The 18,439-nt window shown below is 42.7% G+C and overlaps 1 protein-coding gene across 5 annotated transcripts in view; it reads right to left on the bottom strand.

Annotated features, from left to right (window-relative positions):
• Window positions 1-18,439, bottom strand: part of FAM185A (family with sequence similarity 185 member A) — a 77,129-nt gene that overhangs the window by 14,535 nt on the left and 44,155 nt on the right. For 4 of the 5 annotated variants that reach the window (XM_075064606.1, XM_075064607.1, XM_032778864.2 and 1 more), the window contains 2 exons: window positions 4,771-4,866; window positions 1,931-2,065 (listed from right to left, as the gene is read on the bottom strand). In XM_075064606.1, the coding sequence (XP_074920707.1) occupies window positions 1,931-2,065; window positions 4,771-4,866 (231 nt within the window). The remainder of the gene's footprint in view (window positions 1-1,930; window positions 2,066-4,770; window positions 4,867-18,439) is intronic. The other variant, XM_075064612.1, reaches the window with a different exon arrangement.

Raw genomic sequence — 18,439 nt, 5'->3', positions numbered from 1 at the left:
GTATTAAAATGATTTAAATGTGACACGGATAGAAATAAAGCAACATATCATGCAAGGACAGATCATCCCAAAATCTCTTACTGAATTTCATATCCATAGTCATTGGGTGCCTTATTGGAATGCCATGGGCTCTTTAAGGGAAGTGAAAACCAGCGGCCAAATGCTGCCTTCAGCATGTAACTCTCATTAACTCCAGTGGCCTTTGGATGTGTACATTTGAGGGCTGACTAATCAGGAGACACTTTCAGTCTAAACTGCTGAACTGTTTGTATGCAGAATGGTAGGTTTGTGGGTCATTTCTGTTTCAAAGATGATTCGCCCCCATCCTTCTCCCACAAAAATTACAGAATGTTAGAAGTAAATGCTGACCACCTCCCACTAAAACAAACAAAAAAACACCCATGGCCCTGAGCCGGGTATCAGAAGGATCAACCCACAAGATTGAAGAGGGGCCACTCAGCGCACATGTACATTTCATAGTGCAAGGGTATGGGTGGGTTTTTTTTTAAGTCTATGAGATCCAAACCACTGGCCAATCACCAGCTCTCCACCCATTGTGACATGTTGTTTAATTTAATCTGGAAAGTGAGTCTGCCTGCAGGGATTATGTCACTCTGAGGACCTTTAACATTGCTTTTTAAAAATTCTAATGTCATATCCTCTCTATATTACACACTGTGCACTGAATGAGGGAGGGAAAAATAGTAGGTGGTGATCATGTAATTAAAGATGGCATCATAATGCATATGCACAAGGTGGCCAAATTAATATTACACAGGCACCCTTAATTCCTTGCATTTTGAGTGCTTGACTTTGTAACCTTAATATTCTTTTAATATAGATTTGTGTGTGTGTTTTTTTACAGTTTTAAAAAAGCAAAATGAAAAAAACAAATTCCATCATGGGTCATGGAACCTTCAGTTCCATCACACAGACCTAAGCTAAATGGAGTGACTGGTAGCAATGGTAGGCTGTTATCCTCTATGTGGACCAGTCACTAGAGGGGGGATGAGACATGTTTTGCCAGTGGATTTCACAGCTATAGATAGCTCAGAGATAGCAGAGGAACGCAGAGGCTCAGGACTCCTAGGTTCAGTTCTAGGTTCTGCACAGGAATGTGCTCTAGTGGTTACAGATGCTGCTTTGTGCTTCTAGCCTGTCTTTGTCCCTTCTGCTCCTATCAACTCCCTCATCCCAGCTCCAGCCCCTCCCCACATAGTCCTATCCCCCCTCCTACATGTAGCCCTGCTCCCTGGCTCCTGACACTGTCCCTTTCTGTTCTTATGCACTATCCCCCAGCTCCTGCCCACCCTGGTTCCTGTTCCCCTTTGGCTCCTGCAACATCCTTTCATCCCCTTTCCCCCATTTTTCACCCCTCTGAATTCCAATGTGCCTGCTCCATCCTTCTCTTTCTTACTGGGGGCAGTCAGGGGCTCCCCTCCGAACAGAGGGAGCATCATGTATAAAATTTATAAATGTATTTTTCTAAAATACGCTGCATGCCCCTTTTACCCTGGTTATCAGAGGCACTCAGAACACATTTGTAAAGATTCTTGTGTTATATTTTAATACACATTTGCTTGTCACCTGTTTAATTATACTCATCTGTCTAAACCAACAACAGATTCTCTCTAAAAATCAGTGGGCTAAGTTCTTGCCCAGTGTAGCTCCACAGAAGTCAATGAAGTTACATTGGGGATAAATTTGGCCCTACAGCTCTAATTAGTGAAACAGGTGATCAGTATTCTCATGGCATTTACGAAGGCATGAAATACAAAAGGCATCTAATAACAGATGTGGAGGCCACTGGCACAAGCAAACATCAGAAGTTGAAACAGACAAAACAGGAAGAAGCCAAGAGCAATTAAACCATAATCAACATATCTATGTTTTATTTAGGCCAGATAGATTTATTAAAAGCAAGTCTTACCAGTAATAGTTATGTGACCCTCTTTAGGGGCACACTGGGTTTCTTGTAACTGGATCTCTGAGCTCACATCAACCTTGCTTCCAGATAACTGTAAATAAGCTTTAAGAGAGGCAGGTACCTTGACTGTAATAGAGCCTGTTATAAATTAAAATGAAAGAGGTGAATGTTAATATCCAAGACAAAGCATGCAAACAGAGAGAGGGCCCCCGCTATTCTGCTCTTTTCTGAGCTTACATGGGAGAGAGAGAGAGAGAGAGAGTGTCCTATTTTTGCTCAAGAATCTTCAGAGATGCTGGTTTCTTTTCTTGCCTCCAGGAGGATAAAAAGCACTCCTGTGGACACATGTATGCCCATTTACTGCAAACAGAAGATTGTGCAGCAGTACAAACAGCTATTTTCTGAGATATCTTCCCCTTATAGCATAGAGCTAGAACTTCACATCCTTTGAGAAGATGCAGCCTCACAGTTGATTCTAGCTTGGGGAATAAATTGCTGTCTACTCCACAGCTATTGCCAATTACATTTTACAGATGATCTGTTAGCAAAATTACAACAGCTTCAGTAATCTGCACTACTACAACTTTGAGATTAAAAACTGGAAGTCTGGCCTCTATTGGAACAGCAATCCTGAAGAACTTTCCCTAAATGTGGGCCTCCTGTTGGGTTGAAGCTAATAGCTGAGCCATCCAGTTACCAGTCTGAGACATATTTGGAATAGTTAGATCAAGGATCTTCAGTAGCTATGCTCTGTGCATGAAGGCAAAAAACAAAAAAACTCAACCACATTTTCTGAACAAAGGTTTTTTATTTTCAGTCTGATTCCTGCTTTCACTTTGCAAAAATTTTCATTTTTATATAGCTACATAAATACTGTAGGCCCAACTCAGAACATAAGTAGTACTTTGATACACTATTTATATATCAATCCTCCAAAGTAATATCCATGATGCTACCTGTACAAGAAAATGCCAACAATAGACATACAGGGCCTGATCCTATCTCTACGCTACACAGCACAAGGCAGTCAGAGAGCTACCTTGATCAGGCAGCTGGGGATTCCCCTTGTGTATGGGACTCCCAGGGTGGTATATCCTCAGCTCTATGTCATTGGCTCCTGACCCTCCCTAGAGGACAACTGTCAGCATAATTCAGGCTGCTGTAACTTATGATGGGCACAGAAGAACCAGCCAGATCATGGGAATGGAAAGATGGCTCACAGACACTTTTTCTCTATCCTCATGTCCTGCTTGGTCAAATTCAATGGTCTAGCCCAGGGATCGGCAACCTTTGGCATGCGGCCCATCAGGGAAATCTGCTGGCGGGCCAGTACGGTCTGTTTACTTGCAACATCTGCAGGTTTGGCTGATCGCAGCTCCCACTGGCCGTGGTTTGCCGTTCTAGGCCAATGAGGGCTGTGGAAAGCAGCGGCCAGCATATCCCTCAGACCACACTGCTTCCCACAACCCCCATTGACCTGGAACGGCAAATCACGGCCAGTGGGAGCTGTGATCAGCCAAACCTGCAGACGCTGCAGGTAAACAAACCGTCCCAGCCTGCCAGCGGATTTCCCTCATGGGCCACGTGCCAAAGGTTGCCAATCCCTGGGTTAGCCCATAAAACCTGACAAACACTCAATTATTTTGACATTACAGGCCAGGTTCTGCTCCACTGATGTCAACAGTTATTCTGGATTTACATTGGTGTAATTGAGAGCCAAATTTGGCCTATTCTGTCTTTGTCTTCACTGGAACAGATAGAGTATGTTTTGAAAATCAGTTTAATAATTTTTTTTGTTATAACACTGATGAAACACATTTGTCTCTCTCGATGGTTAAACATTAATGTGAGTTACTGGAAGTAATTCCACACATGGTTAGGTAGTAATGTGAATATAGTTCTTCCCATCACAGGAGATGGAGTGGCTAGTGCAGGACAACAAAAGATAGCACACAGGAATTAATTCACTATCTTTCTTTTCTCTCTTGCTCAACAGTGTATTCCTATCGGACCTATTCCCCACTTCAGGGATAACAGGGGAGGGTTATCCAAAGACAAATGACCACACAGAAACACTGGGAATGTGCAAAGGTATAACAGAAATGAGAATGAATAGTACTGTATAATGGCTTTTGCAAATACATTACTCAACATTGTAACACAAAACACCTGCAAGGCAAGAGTATTTTCACTATAACAGAACCCTCAGGTCTGTGCTCTTTCAAATGGGAAAGGAGTAAATCCAGCTTTTGAAGGGTGATGTTTTAACAAGTAAAGTTGTGATAGGTAAGTAAGTAGATAGCAGAAACTAGGAGAGTAATTAGCTCATTTAACAACATGTCCATGTGCTCAGCCACGTGTCATCTCTCTGGCTCTGCCTTCCCTTGCGTTGCTGCTTTGCCATTTTAATTTCATGGTCTCCACACACAGTCATTTTTTCATGGGAAAAGGGCATGGAGAAATGAAATATGAGCTTCATCAGTTCCACACACCTGCCAGCAGCATGGAGTAAATGGCATTGATGAGGCAAAGGGGGATTACAATCCTAGTCAGTTCTGCAGGATTCTACTGGTTTGGTGGGGAAGATTGCTGGAAGAAAGGTAGAAAGTGTAAGATTCCCACTGAAATGAAAGCCCCAGATGATTTTGTGGGGTCTATTTTAAATACCATTGTCACCTCCAGTGCTTACTGTGCTAAGAGCCAATATAGATTTTCTAATGATGAATTAGGTAAGAATTACTATTATCCTGTAATTATTTAAATATAGAGAGTGGGTAGTTTTACCATCTCACAAAACTTTCCTTTATATCAAAGGCTGCCATAAAAAGTTCCAATTTGCTCACCTTTCTGGCTTTTCAGATCCACTTTTCTCACTTGACTAACATAAACATCTATTGTCCCCCGATGTGTAGAAGCTTTTAGACATCCATCCGATGACTCTGAAAAACGAGAGGATAAAAGGATTAAGTCAGAACAACATTTATTCTAGGATTTTTGAAGTAATTTTCAAAATATTAAACTCTGAGCTGGATTCAGGCACTGGGATAATGAATTGGTATTTTCTGTGATATAGCTTTCCCTCATCTAGCTAGGATCAGACTCCTATCCGACGTGCAATGTCATAGTACACAGGCTTTATGCAGGAAACCTTCCTCTCTCACCTGAGCACAGAGCAGCCATCTTGTTGCTTCTGGGTTTGTGGAAGCTGCCATGGCCTACTCCATCCTCCCAGAGTGGAAGTTTTACCATTCTGCACCACTGGCCCAATCATGGCATCTCTAGCATGCTACAGAGGGGGAACTTCAATCCTGTGCAGACAGCCAGCACAAGGCCTAAGCATCACTTAAGCCTTCAAATGAGGCCTGCACTGAACCTCTCTGTGGAGTAGATAGATTTCACTCAGAGAAAGCCACTATACATATACGGTTGCCAGGTGTCCGGTTTTCAACTGGAATGCCTGGTCGAAAATGGACCCTGGCGGTTCCGGTTTGCATTGCCGACCGAGCTGTTAAATGTCTGGTTGGCAGTGCAGTGGGGGGCCAGGGCTAAATAGGCTCCCTACCTGCCTTAGCTCCGCGTAGCTCCCATAAGTGGACGCCAGGTCTCTGTGGTCTCCAGGAGCTGGGGCGGCCAGGAACTGGGAGGCTCCAAGTGCTGCCCCTACCCCAGTGCCAGTTCTGCAGCTCCCATTGGCCAGGAACTGCAACCAATGGGAGCTGCGGGGGCATCGCCTGCCAGCACAAAGGAAGCACACAGAGCCTAGAGGTCGTAGGGACCTGGCGGCCGCTTCCTCAGAGCTGCGGTAAGTGCTGCCGGGACCCTGCACCTCCCTCCCCTGCATTCCAATCCCCTGCCCTAGCCCAGAGTTCCCTCCTGCACCCCAAACCTCTAATCCCCAGCCAAAACCCAGAGCCCGCACCCTCAGCCAGAGCCCTGGCCCCGCTGCACCCCAATCCCCTGCCCCCATCTGGAATCCCCTCCTGCCCAACCCCAAAGCCCTCACCCCTGTCGGAGCCCTCACCACCCTGCACACCAACCCCTTGGCCCAGCCCAGAGCCCCCTCCTGCACCCCAAACCCCTCATGTATGTGGGTCTAAAGATTTGCATTATCATCATAATACACTGGGATATCTAATGTTAAAAGTTTCTGTGTCCAGCTAAAGATGCTGCAGTGTTCCCACTTCCAAAGTTTAAGTAAGAAAATGATGTTATCAGTCTTACCTATATGTGTTCTCTCTCTAGATATTATAAGTGGCTGTTAAGGGGTGAGTTGCGGATAGGGCCGGTGCAAGGATATTTTGCACCCTAGGTGAAACTTCCACCTTGCGCCCCCCACTCTGGCCCCTCCCCCCAGAGCATCACTTAGTACAAACTTTCAAAAGTGAATACTGCATAATGTGGCATTGTTCATTAGAATTAATACACATTCTGCTTGAAAATTTATTCATTTCATTATTTAGACTACATATTTAATGAAAATAAATGAATAACCTGACAGGGTGTGGGGCTGGCTGGCTTCAGGTGCGGGGTGCGACAGGGGTTGGCTGGAGACAGGAGGGTGTGGGGCTGGCTGGCTGGCTTCTGGCAGGGCAGAGGATGCGAAGCTGGTTGGAGATGAGGTGCAGGGTTAGCTGAAGACAGGGAAGTGTGGCGCTGGCTGCGAGCAGGAGATGTGGGGCAGTTGGCTGGCTTTGGGCAGGGGGGTGCAGCAGAGGTTGGCTGGAGATGAGATGTGGGGCTGGCTGCAGGCACTGCAGGGAGTGGCTGGAGACGGAGGATGTGGGGCTGGTTGTGGGCAGGGCTTGGGGTGCGGGGCTGGCTGCGGGCAGAACAGGAGGCGTGGGGCTGGCTGCGGGCAGGGCAGGGGGCGTGGGGCTGGCTGCGGGTAGGGCAGGGGGTGCAGCAGGGGCTGGGTGGAGGCAGGGCAGGGGGTGTGGCAGTGGCTGGCTGGAGACAGGGGGCGCGGCAGGGGCTGGCTGGAGGTAGGGCAGCGGGTGCAGCTGGGGCTGGCTGCAGGCAGGGTGGCGGTTACCAGGGCCGTCCCTAGATATTCTGGGGCCCTATGCAACCCCCCCATGGGGGTGGGGGAGGTGCCCCCAGCCTCCTCGAGGGGGAACACCCAAGGCAGGAGTGGGGGGAAGCAGGCCTCTGGGGGGGCAGGCCTCCGGGTGGGGGCTGGCTTAGAGGGCAGGGGGAAACCACCCCCCAGCACTCACAGGCGGCGCAGCTGGGGCAGCCTCTTTGCACTTCCCCCCCACTGGTAAGTGCAGGCCCAGCCCAGCTGCAGAGCTCAGGGGAGTAGGGGCGGGGCGGGGCGGGGCGGGGGCCCTGGGGAAGAGCCAGAGCAGCGCAGCGTCCCCGGAAGCCAGAGGAGGAATGACATCACTTCCCAGCCGGCCGGAGCTGATCAAAGCCGCAGCACCTCCTCGCACAGCAGTGGGAAGAGGGTTACACGTTTAGCTGGCACCAGGTGAGCATCCCAGACATTTTGGACACTGCTTTTTGGCGCCCTCAAATTTTGGCGCCCTAGCTGGCTGCCTAGTTTGCCTAGTGGTTGCAGAGTTGCCTTATGGCTGGGGTTGTGGCAGGCTTGCCTTGAGGGGAGGAGGTGCCATTTTTTTGCATTTCAAAGGTGGTAACCCTATTCTCCACTCTGGGTGATGGAACCTCCAGGGTTGCAGCACCGCTCAGACGTGGCCCCATACCAGAGACCTGAACAAATTTGTGTGAGTGGAGTTGGGACCTGGCTCATAGGGTTGCAATGCCATTCACTCAAATTTGAGCTTTCTAGACTCCCGTCATCTTGTCGGCTGGGCCAATTGTGAGTGTCGCTGGGACCCCAGAGACTGCAGTGGAACAGGGAGGTGAGCCAAGCAAACCCATGGGACAGCAGCCACAACATGACCCTTTGAAACAATATAACACTCCAATTTTGGTACAACCCAATGGGTTGGGAAACACTGTTACAGAGCATATGAGGACAGGATATTCTCCCAACATTTTAATTTTACTGAATTGGATAGAAAATTACTGAATTTTGATATTTATAGAAAACTAGCACATACAGATAATGGTCTGATATCTCATTGCTCTCTCAGAAAGCAGCATACATATGTTTTCCTTCATATATTATCAGTTTTCATCTATGACAACTGAAGACTCTCTAAAGGAATGACTACACACGTACAATGCTTCAAAAAGGGCAAACCAGAGATGGAGACAATTCTGTAATTTTCTCCATTTCCTGTCATTGTACTTGCAATTCATTCAGGCTGTAGGTAAACAAGTTTCAACAATGTTATACTCAAAGTCTGAAGAATTAATTTTTGAACAAACTAAGGAATATTTTCTTCTGTAGACAAAGATTCTAAATCCCAATCTTAATTTAAGAAGTATACAGAAACTCCAGAGATTTGTAAAAATCTGAAAAAATATCAAGCCGTGAAGCATGATCAATGGTAAGTGAACTAAAAATCTTTTGTCCAGACAGCAATTGGAATGAACAAATCTTTCCACTGTGAATTTCTTTTATCCAAAGGATGTATTGGCAAGGAATGTGAAAGGTTGATAGAAACTATTCCATTTTTCTGATGTTTTGCGTGTGCATAAAAGAGATAATCTGCCAGAAATGACTAAAACTACATACATGAGTCTGACTGAAGTTAATTAGAGCTGATTTGGCAATTTGACACAGGGAAGATTTCTGGAGAACAACATGCTTGATTAGTAGTGGGGAAGAAAAGAAGAATCCATGCATAATGCTCTAAGCTTTTCTGTTTTCTTTAGCAATAAGCAATCACTGAACTGGTCTGCAGTTTTTTGTTCTAACTGAGCTCTCAACCCACAGTTGTAACAGACCAACACACCAATTATAAGAGTAACAACATGGGAAGGTAATGTTTTCCCATAGCTAAAGCTGCTTTCTTAGAGAGGAAAATATTAAGAAGAAAAATAAATGTGGCCAATCCAGTTCTAGTCAGCTGGGAAACTGACAGGATCTTTTGGATCATTTAAAACAGCAGTAACAAATAGCCTCCACAGAGCTCTGAAAGGGATTTTGCTGAAACTGGACCATAACCAAACAATTGGCTCAGTACAAGTCCATTTTTACCCACCGGGATGCTTCATGGGAGAGTGACACACTAACCAGATTGCTCAGGAGAACTGCCGCTAACTGTCTGTATAGTACAGTAAGTCACATTCAGCTGAGATCAGAGATTATTGAACCAACCCTTATCCAGGGCCGGTGCAACCATTTAGGCGACCTAGGCGGTCGCCTAGGGTGCTAGGATTTAGGTGATGGCATTTTCTTCAGCAGCGACCGCAGCGGCTGGATCTTCGGCCGCCCCGGACGCTGCCAGCATTTAGGCAGAGGGAGCTGGGGCAAGGGAGCGAGGGGAGGGCCACCTGCAGCAAGTGGAAGGGGGCGGCATGCAGAGGAATTCCCTGCCCCAGCTCACCCCGCCCTGCATCCTCCCTGAGCACGCCGTGGCTGCTTCACTTCTCTCGCCTCCCAGGCTTCTGGTGCCTAGGCTGATTGGCGCCACAAGCCTGAGAGGCGGGAGAAGTGAAGCAGCGACGATGTGCTCGGGGAGGAGGTGGAGCAGGGGTGCCTCAGGGCAGAGGGGGCACCTCAGGACGGAGGGGGGGAGCTGCTGCGGTGGGGGGTGCCTCAGGGATGGGAGAGGGCGCAAGATGGAAGTTTCCCCTAGGGTGCAAAACATCCTTGCACTGGCCCTGCCCTTATCTATTCCCAGTCCTCAAATATAGCATTTCTATGGCCAATTCTTCAGAGAAACTCTCCTGAAAAAACGCTCTTCTGGGATTCTCCACCAAGGGAGGCTGCTTCTTCCTAACATCAGAGAAACAGTAACTGAAATACAATCCACGAGGAAAGTATTTTCTAAATGGACACTCTACCTAATTCTCAATTACCGAGGGACAATCTCCACTCGTTATATTTTGCTTTCCACAACCAAATCTCTGTACAACTTATCATGAGTGATGTATCCGAGTATTCAGATTTTCAACTGTATTGTCAAATTTATTCACCTACATTTAGGTTATTGCTGATTATATACTCTATGTATCATATCACTTTAAAAACAAACTTTGTATTTGTGGATAATCTAAGCACTATACCCAGATGTACAGACACATTTTTCTCAACCTATGTATTATATAATTTTTTTAACATTAGCTTTAACAAAAATTTTCAAAGGCTGACCGTTAGAAATCTGCCAGATTTCCAATTCAACTAAAGAAACTGCATTTAAAAAATAAATTCTATATTTGAGGCAAAACCCTTGTGATGCAAGTGCACTCAGAGCTGTTCCACTTTCCTTAAAATACTTAAATATTCACTGTAATGTGGGTCTCTCAGGTAAGTGACCTAACTATTGGGCTATAGATTCTTGCGGGGTCTCTGCTCCACTGAATACTTCAGTGTTTCATACAAAGTGGAACAGCTTCAATAGAAGAGTGAGTGAGATCCACCCCAGAATAGTCCATAGCCTGGTGGTTAGGGCACTCACCTGGGAGTGGGAGACCTGGGTTCAAGTTGCTGCTCTGAATCATGCAGAGTAGGGACGTGACCATGGGTCTCCCATGTCCTGGATTAGTGCTCTAACCACTGGTCTACTTAGTATAATGGTAGCCCCACAGTTGCTGTCATCATTGTGGCTGTTTCATGCAGGACCCAATCTAGCAGGCATGCTCTAGGGAGGCTTCTGAGAAAGCCTGTCAGATCACGGACAATAGGTGGGGAAATACCTAGTTTGAGGAGACCACTGTAAGTTTGAAACTGAGCAGATCAGGGTGTCAGGACTTAGGCAGCTTTGTACATGCCCACTGAGAGAAATTTAGGTAGCTAGGGAATTTTACTAGCAGAAATGTAGGCAGCTGGGGAATTTAGGCAACAGGTAAGCATGGGTTTGAGGTAGGGCTTTCAATTAATCACAGTTAACAATAGAATACCAACTGACATTTATTAAGTATTTTGGCTATCTACATTTTCAAATATATTGATTTCCATTACAACACAGAATGCAAAGTGTACAGTGCTCACTTTAAATTATTTTTATTACAAATATTTGCACTGTAAAAGTGACAAACAAAAGAAATAGTATTTTTCAATTCACCTCATACAAGTACTGTAGTGCAATCTCTATTCTGAAATTGTAACTTACAAATATAGATTTTTTTTGGTTACATAACTGTACTCAAAAACAAAACAGTGTAAAACTTTAGAGCCTACAAGTCCACCCATTCCGACAAACAAGTTTGGTTACAATTTGCAGGAGATAATGCTGCCTACTTTTTGTTTATATCACATCACCTGAAAGGAAAAACAGGTGTTCGCATGGCACTGTTGTATCTGGCGTCGCAAGATATTTATGTGCCAGATGCACTAAAGATTCATATGTCCCTTCATTATTCAACCATCATTCCAGAGGACATGCGTCCATGCTGATGACTGGTTCTGCTTGAAAATGATCCAAAGCAGAGCGGAATGACTCATGTTCATTTTCATAATCTGAGTCAGATGCCACTAGCAGAAGGTTGATTTTCTTTTTTGGTGGTTCCAGTTCTGTATTTGAGTGTTGCTCTTTTAAGACTTCTGAAACCATGTTCTACATCTCGTCTCTCTCAGGTTTTGGAAGGCACTTCAGATTCTTAAACCTTGGGTTGAGTGCTGTAGCTATTTTTTGAAATCTCACATTGGTACCTTCTTTGTGTTTTATCAAATCTGCAGTGAAAGTGTTCTTAAAACAAACCTGTACCAGATCATCATATGAGACTGCTGTAACATGAAATATATGGCAGAATGCGGCTAAAACAGAATAGGAGACATACGACTGTCCCCCAAGGAGTTCAGTCACAAATTTAATTAACGTATTATTTTTTTAACAAGCATCATCGACATGGAAGCAGGTCCTCTGGATTGGTGGCTGAAGCATGAAGGGACATACGAATGATTATCATATCTGGCACTTAAATACCTACAAAAGTGCCATGCGAATGCCAGTTCTCACTTTCAGGTGACATTGTAAATAAGAAGCAGTTTGTAAATGTAAACAAACTTGTTTGTCTTAGCAATTGGCTGAACAAGAAGGAGGACTGAGTGGACTTGTAGGCTTTAAAGTTTTACATTGTTTTGGTTTTTAATGTAGGTTTTTTTGTACATCATTCTACATTTGCAAGTTCAGCCTTAATGATAGAGAGATTGCACTAGCACTTGTATTAGGTGAACTGAAAAATACTATTTCTTTTGTTTTCTACAGTGCAAATATTTGTAATAAATAAATATAAAGTGAGCACTGTACACTTTGTATTCTGTGTTGTAATTGAAACTAATATATTTTAAAATGTATAAAACATCCAAAAATATTTAAATAAATTGTATTCTATTATTGTTTAACAGCGTGAATAATTGTGCAATTAATTTTTTTCATCGTGCATTTAATCATGCAATTAATTTTTTTAATTGCACAATTAATCACAATTAAAAAAATTTTTAATTGCTTGACAGCCCTAGTTTGAGGATCTAAATTTTGAACTGAGGCACCTAAGGTGGCAGTTAAGTGCCAAAATACCTTTGTGGCTCTTGAGAGATAAGGTGGGTGAGATAGTACCTTTTATTGGACCAACATGTGAATTTAGTGTTTTCTTGACATCTACGATGCTGAAAATGTACCATACCTCTAACTGAAATGGTCAGGCCCCAGCCTCCTCTGTGCATGCTGTGATCAGTGGTTATACTGGTCAATGCATGTTGGCCTCTCCCTTTATACCCTCTGCATGACCTCTACCTCTCCACACTTTCCTGCCCACAGTACACCTTTCTCGAGTTAGGGAAGGCACTAAATGTTCCTTGGGATGAGATTATATCTATGTTTGGAAAACACTGAGCATTCTGTCGGATTTAAACAAACAATAATACAACACTACAATCCATGTTTAACCGTGGAACTGGGCTTTTGGAAATATTATTATGATAATTATTAGAATCTCTCTCTGATGTTAGGTAATGAACGAGACACAAATGCCTAGACGGTAGAACATAAACAGTGCTATGTGAATACTTAAAAGTCAACATCTTTCTTTTTGAAAAGACTGATGAAGTTGATATTTGTGATATTTGTGTTTAAATCTTCTTTTTTCGTCTTCTCTCTCTCAAACAAGTTAGAGAAGGAAATATAACGGGTTAAAAAACAGAGGCTGGAGAAGCTTGAATAACAAAACAGTCTGAAATTTAAATGAATAATGCTGCAGGAAAAGTATGGTCTTGCAACAGTTAATGAAGCTTGGTGGGACAAAGGACACAACTGAAATGTTAATGGAGAAGGTACAGACAGAAAATAGAAAAAGGAGATGAAATGGGGGGGGTTATTTTATATATAAATACATACCTAGTTCTAGAGGGTGCTAATATGAATGAACTATTGAGGTTAAAAGCTGGAGAGAAAGTATACGATATTTTACATTCAGAATTTGTTACGAACAGACAACTGAAAGGGAAACATAAGGATGAATCATTCTAAAGGAAATGGAACAGATGGCTAGGTCAAATTACTTGGTATTCGCAAACAACTTCAATGATCTAGGTATTTACTCGTATAAAAATGCAGTGAAGCAAAATGGCCTTGATACATTCTTTGTTGTATGGAAACAAAGGCAATCAGTGGGGAGACCAGCTTGGTTAGAGTTTATACACTTCACCAGAAATGAAAATGGAAAGATGGGGATATTAAGATGGTGAAATCTGGAATCCACTAATCAGGATCAAATTGGAGTTTACATATCAAGAAGGAGGAGAACCCCCAGAGATACTAAGTATCAGCAAGAGGGAATGTCAAACTGAAAGAGTGACTGGGAAAATGAAATAGGGTTGATGTACGAATCAATAGGCGCAGAGATACTATGTTAATGGGTACACTAGAGATGCCTAGGTCACATCTACACTGTGTGCAGTATAGAGGCATAGCTATGGCGCTGGAGCTATTCTCCTGTAACCCTGTAATGCTGACGCAGGCTACAGAGATGGAAGGGATTTATCTGTTGCTGTAGGAACTCCACCTCCCCAAGTGACAGAACTAGGTTGAAGGAAGAATTCTTCCGTCGATCTAACTGCATATACACAGGGTTAAGCCAGCACAGAAATGCACTCAGGGTTGTGGACTTTGATACTCCAGAATGCCATAGCTCTGTCAACCTAAAATTTAAGTGTAGACCAGGCCTAACATAGCTGCAGGGACGGGGAGTCTTAAAAGATGTTCTTTGTAAGTGTCAAAAGGAAACAAGGCTAAAATGGAGGACAATCACAACCAAAATACAGCTGCACTTTTGTTGGTGCTGCGTAGCATTTTTTCCTATTTTTGAACCAGGTGAGGAACAGAAAGCACCACAGAAAACTGAAAAAACATGAAAGAAATTAACAGACATCACACAAAGATTTATCTTAAGATTCCAGAAAAAGAAAAGCCACTGATTGTTCAGAGATGACCTCCGAGATCTAGCAACCAGAATTTTTCCAAAACAATTCACGCTATCTCCTACTTGCAAAGTACTGTATAAAATAGTGACCCATATAAATCACACACTACAGGAAACATAGACAAGTAAATACCAAGATAAGTTACAATAATAAATTTACAAAAAAAGTGGAACTTGATACATCCCAGTAAAACATTCAGTACATCAGCATAGGGTAGAACAGTTCCATAGCTTGACAATCAATTATTTCCCTTCATACTGACACTTAATAAGTGGAAATAATAAAGAAAAATGTTGACAGGAATTGTCCTTAGCTTAAATCTGAATATTTCCAGTAAAACTTCTTTAGTTTTCCCAAGAGCACTAATGGATTCTGTTCCCATTAAAACGAATGGCAAAACTCCCTAGGATTTCAATGAAAGGAAGATCAGACTTTGATTAAGGTTTGGTTAAGGAGACATAGCGACAAAGGAAGGAAATTAATCAGATCTCATGACTCCGGAGGTGCAAAGCAGATGATTTAAACCCTTCTTAACTGGCCAGTGGAAGACTCCCCTGGTGTAAGGGAATCCTACAGTGGCATAGGGCCTCTGTAGCAGTTTTTATGCCACCAATTCTGCTGAACTCAAATGGAGGATGGTGACCAGGGAAGAGAAAGCATGGCCAGAGTGCCTATTTTCCAGAATAGCCTTGTCAGAACAGCCATCATAATATAGAGAAGCACTAAACCTGCTCTACCTTGTGCCAGGGACCAAGCTGGTATCTGCTGGCATCAGTTCAAGAATGAGGCTGCATTTGCCTCTCTCCCTGGCTGTGTGCCAATCACAGCTCAATCAGTCAGGAGGATCTGGACTCTAGAAAGGATTGTAGGGGTTGCCTCATATATCTATACATGTCTGTCGCATCTTATGCGCATTTAACATGAGCGATTTCAGCTCTACGCGGTCAGCAAAAAAAAAAAAAAAAAGAGAGAAAAATAACAATTTAAATACTGTTTCTGTAGTGCGGGTGATTCTGCCCGCCATTCAACTCAATGTAATTTTGACTATACGCAGTTTTCGCTTTATACGCTAACCACGGAATGGAACCCCCGCGTAAGATGAGATTCACATGTAGCAGCTATCCACAGATGTTCATCTAATATTGTCTTGGTGCTATTAGATGTCCAGACTTTTATAATCTTTTTCACTTTAGTCAGTCATCTGACCCAAACAGTTTAATACTATAAACTTGCTTAAAACATGGGAGGTTGCCAGCCCTGAAGATTAATGGGAAGGAAGAGACTTCTGGCTCATTTTTTTTACCATGGGACAGATTCTTATGAAGAGATACAGCATTCTGTCAGGGATGCTACTGTCAGTAGTTAAATGCAAGTAAAGAGTTATGTAAGACTCCCTGGTAAAGTTACGTGAGAGGGTTTGTCTGTGCAGTCTGAACATTACCATTAAATACTATGACATGTTCTTTAATTCAAGGGAAGTTTTAAAAGATAAGATGATGACGCATAAAGGAGTCCACTGCATCACAACAGTCTTCTGGTAATTCTTTTTAAATTTTTGAACATTTCAGGACTTAACTTCATCTTTACAACTATAATCTCTATTTACAACTCGATAGCATATTTTTAAAGGAAATTAATCCTTTACAGAGTTAGAGGTGAGCCTGCATTTTATCATGTATTTACAATGAACAAATGCACCTGTCTCTTACTCAATAGTTTCTTCCTTTTAGGAAGGATGAATTAATTAATCTGGATCAAATCTATGAATCAAATTCTTCTTTGAAAGTAGTTTAATTCACAACAGCAGTACTCTGGATTTGCACTGATGTAATGGAATGCAAAATTTGTCTCTATGTTTGAAACATAATGAACATGCTTTCTGAATACAGCACATCAGCTGTAGAAATTAACAGTAGTTTAAATGTTGGTATTTAAGGAACCATAAATTAATCCAAATGCTCTTTTATTATCAGGTATCGGTTCATCCAAGCCACTACGCTAGACTTGGAAACCACAACACATATTTTGACTCAGGCAGCATATATTATAAAACATTTTCATACACCATCCTTGAATGGGAATATTGCCTGGTGGAGATAAGTTGGATAGGAATATATTTGAGTGTCTCATTACATATCCACTGTCTGAAACGTATATTATGTGGGAGTAATTTCTCACTTTTTTGATCTGAAGAACTGAAGGGTCTGTCTGTGGATTAAATGTTCATCTACATGTATTTGTTGCTTTCTCATTATAAAATGGCTGTTGGCAGTTTTTTAAAGGTCTGTAAGTCTCTAGGACAGGAACAGAACTATTAAAAACTTCGAGAGATGAAAGTTTTTTAAATAATTACTGTTACTTAAGAACTCTATTACAGTAATGTGCAGAGGTCTCAGTCAGAACAGTGGCTCCATCATGTGAAGCACTATAACACACATACTGTATAAGATTAAAACATTACAGTGGACAGATGTGTACTATAAAAATAATGAGATTATGTATGGAAGAAAAAACAATGCATCCTTTTAAGCTGCAGAAAAACTCATGTTGTGACTAAGAGCTGGGGGTAAGCACAGGTATGAAGAACCACATGGTTTGGCCAGAGACATCCCATAGGGACAAATTTATTGAAGGGAGAACTCTATATCCCAGTAAAGAGGACAGGAAAGAAGTTGGTCAAGTACAAGGAGGTGCTAGTAAGGAATGGTGAAATGTAAAAGAGTCCCATTTAAATATAAACTTGTGAAGGCAAGCAACTGAATATTGACAAAACGTACAAGTGAAGGACGAACTAGAGTGCCTGGTATTAAATGAGGATATGACTATAACAGGTATCATGGAAACTTGGCAGAAAGATGATAGTCAATAGGACACAGTAATATCAAGGTACAAAGTACACAGGAATGATAAAGTAGGTCACGCTGGTGAAGTGGCACTGTATGCGAAAGAAAGCACAGAGTCAAACAGAGTAAATATCTTAAATGACTTATACTGTACCACAGAATCTCTATGGGTAGAAAATCCATGCTTGAGCAATAAGAGTATAGTGTAGGAATATATTACCAACTACCTCATTAGGATGGTGACTGTGAAATGCTCAGGGAGATTAGAGAGGTTACAAAGGCAGAAAAATGCAATGATGATGGAGGATTTCAACTACCCTCATATTTACAGGGTATATGTCACCTCAGGAAGGCATGCAAAGAGAAAATTTCTAGATGCCATTAATGACTGCATCTTGGAGCAGCATGTCTTAGAACCCACAAAGGGAGAGACAATTCTTGATTTAGTCCTAAATGGAGCACAGGATCTGGTCCAAGAGGTGAATATAGCTGAACCACTCAGTAATAGCACATAATGTAATTAAATTTAACATCCTTGTAGGGGGAAAAGTGCCAAACAAACCCACCACGGTAGCATCTAACTTCAAAAAGAGGAACAACACAAAAATGAGGAAGCTAGTTAAATTGAAATTAAAAAGGTCACACTGATGAAATGCCTGCAAACTGCATGGGGACTATTTAAAAATACCATAATAGAGGTTTAAACTAAATGTATATCCCAATTAAAAAAAGACAGTAAGAGGACCAAAAAAATACCACCATGACTAAACAGCAGAATTAAAGAGGCAACTGGAGGCAAAAAGCATCTTTTAAAAATTGGAAATCAATCCTGGGGAAAACAGAAAGGAGCATAAACTCTGGCAAGTAAAGTATAATAAGGCAGGCCAAGACAGAATCTGCAACTAGCCAAGGACACAAACATTAACAGCAAAAAATATTTTGGTACATCAGAAGCTGGAAGCCTGCCAAAAAGTCAGCAGGACCACTGGATGGTTCACGTGCTTAAGGAGCACTCAAGAAAGACAAGGCCATTGCGAAGAAGCTACACAAATAATTTGCATCCCTCTTCACTGCAGACAATAAGAGATAGATTCTGACACGTGTGCCATTCTTTTTAGGTGACAAATCTGAGGAACTGTCTCAGATTGAGGTGTCATCAGAGGAAATTTCTGA

Source organism: Chelonoidis abingdonii, chromosome 1, assembly GCF_003597395.2.
Source record: "Chelonoidis abingdonii isolate Lonesome George chromosome 1, CheloAbing_2.0, whole genome shotgun sequence".
NCBI classification, from domain to species: Eukaryota; Metazoa; Chordata; order Testudines; family Testudinidae; genus Chelonoidis; species Chelonoidis abingdonii.
The sequence above is the reverse complement of the archived record's forward strand: the minus strand, read 5'-3'. Positions and strand labels throughout refer to the sequence as shown.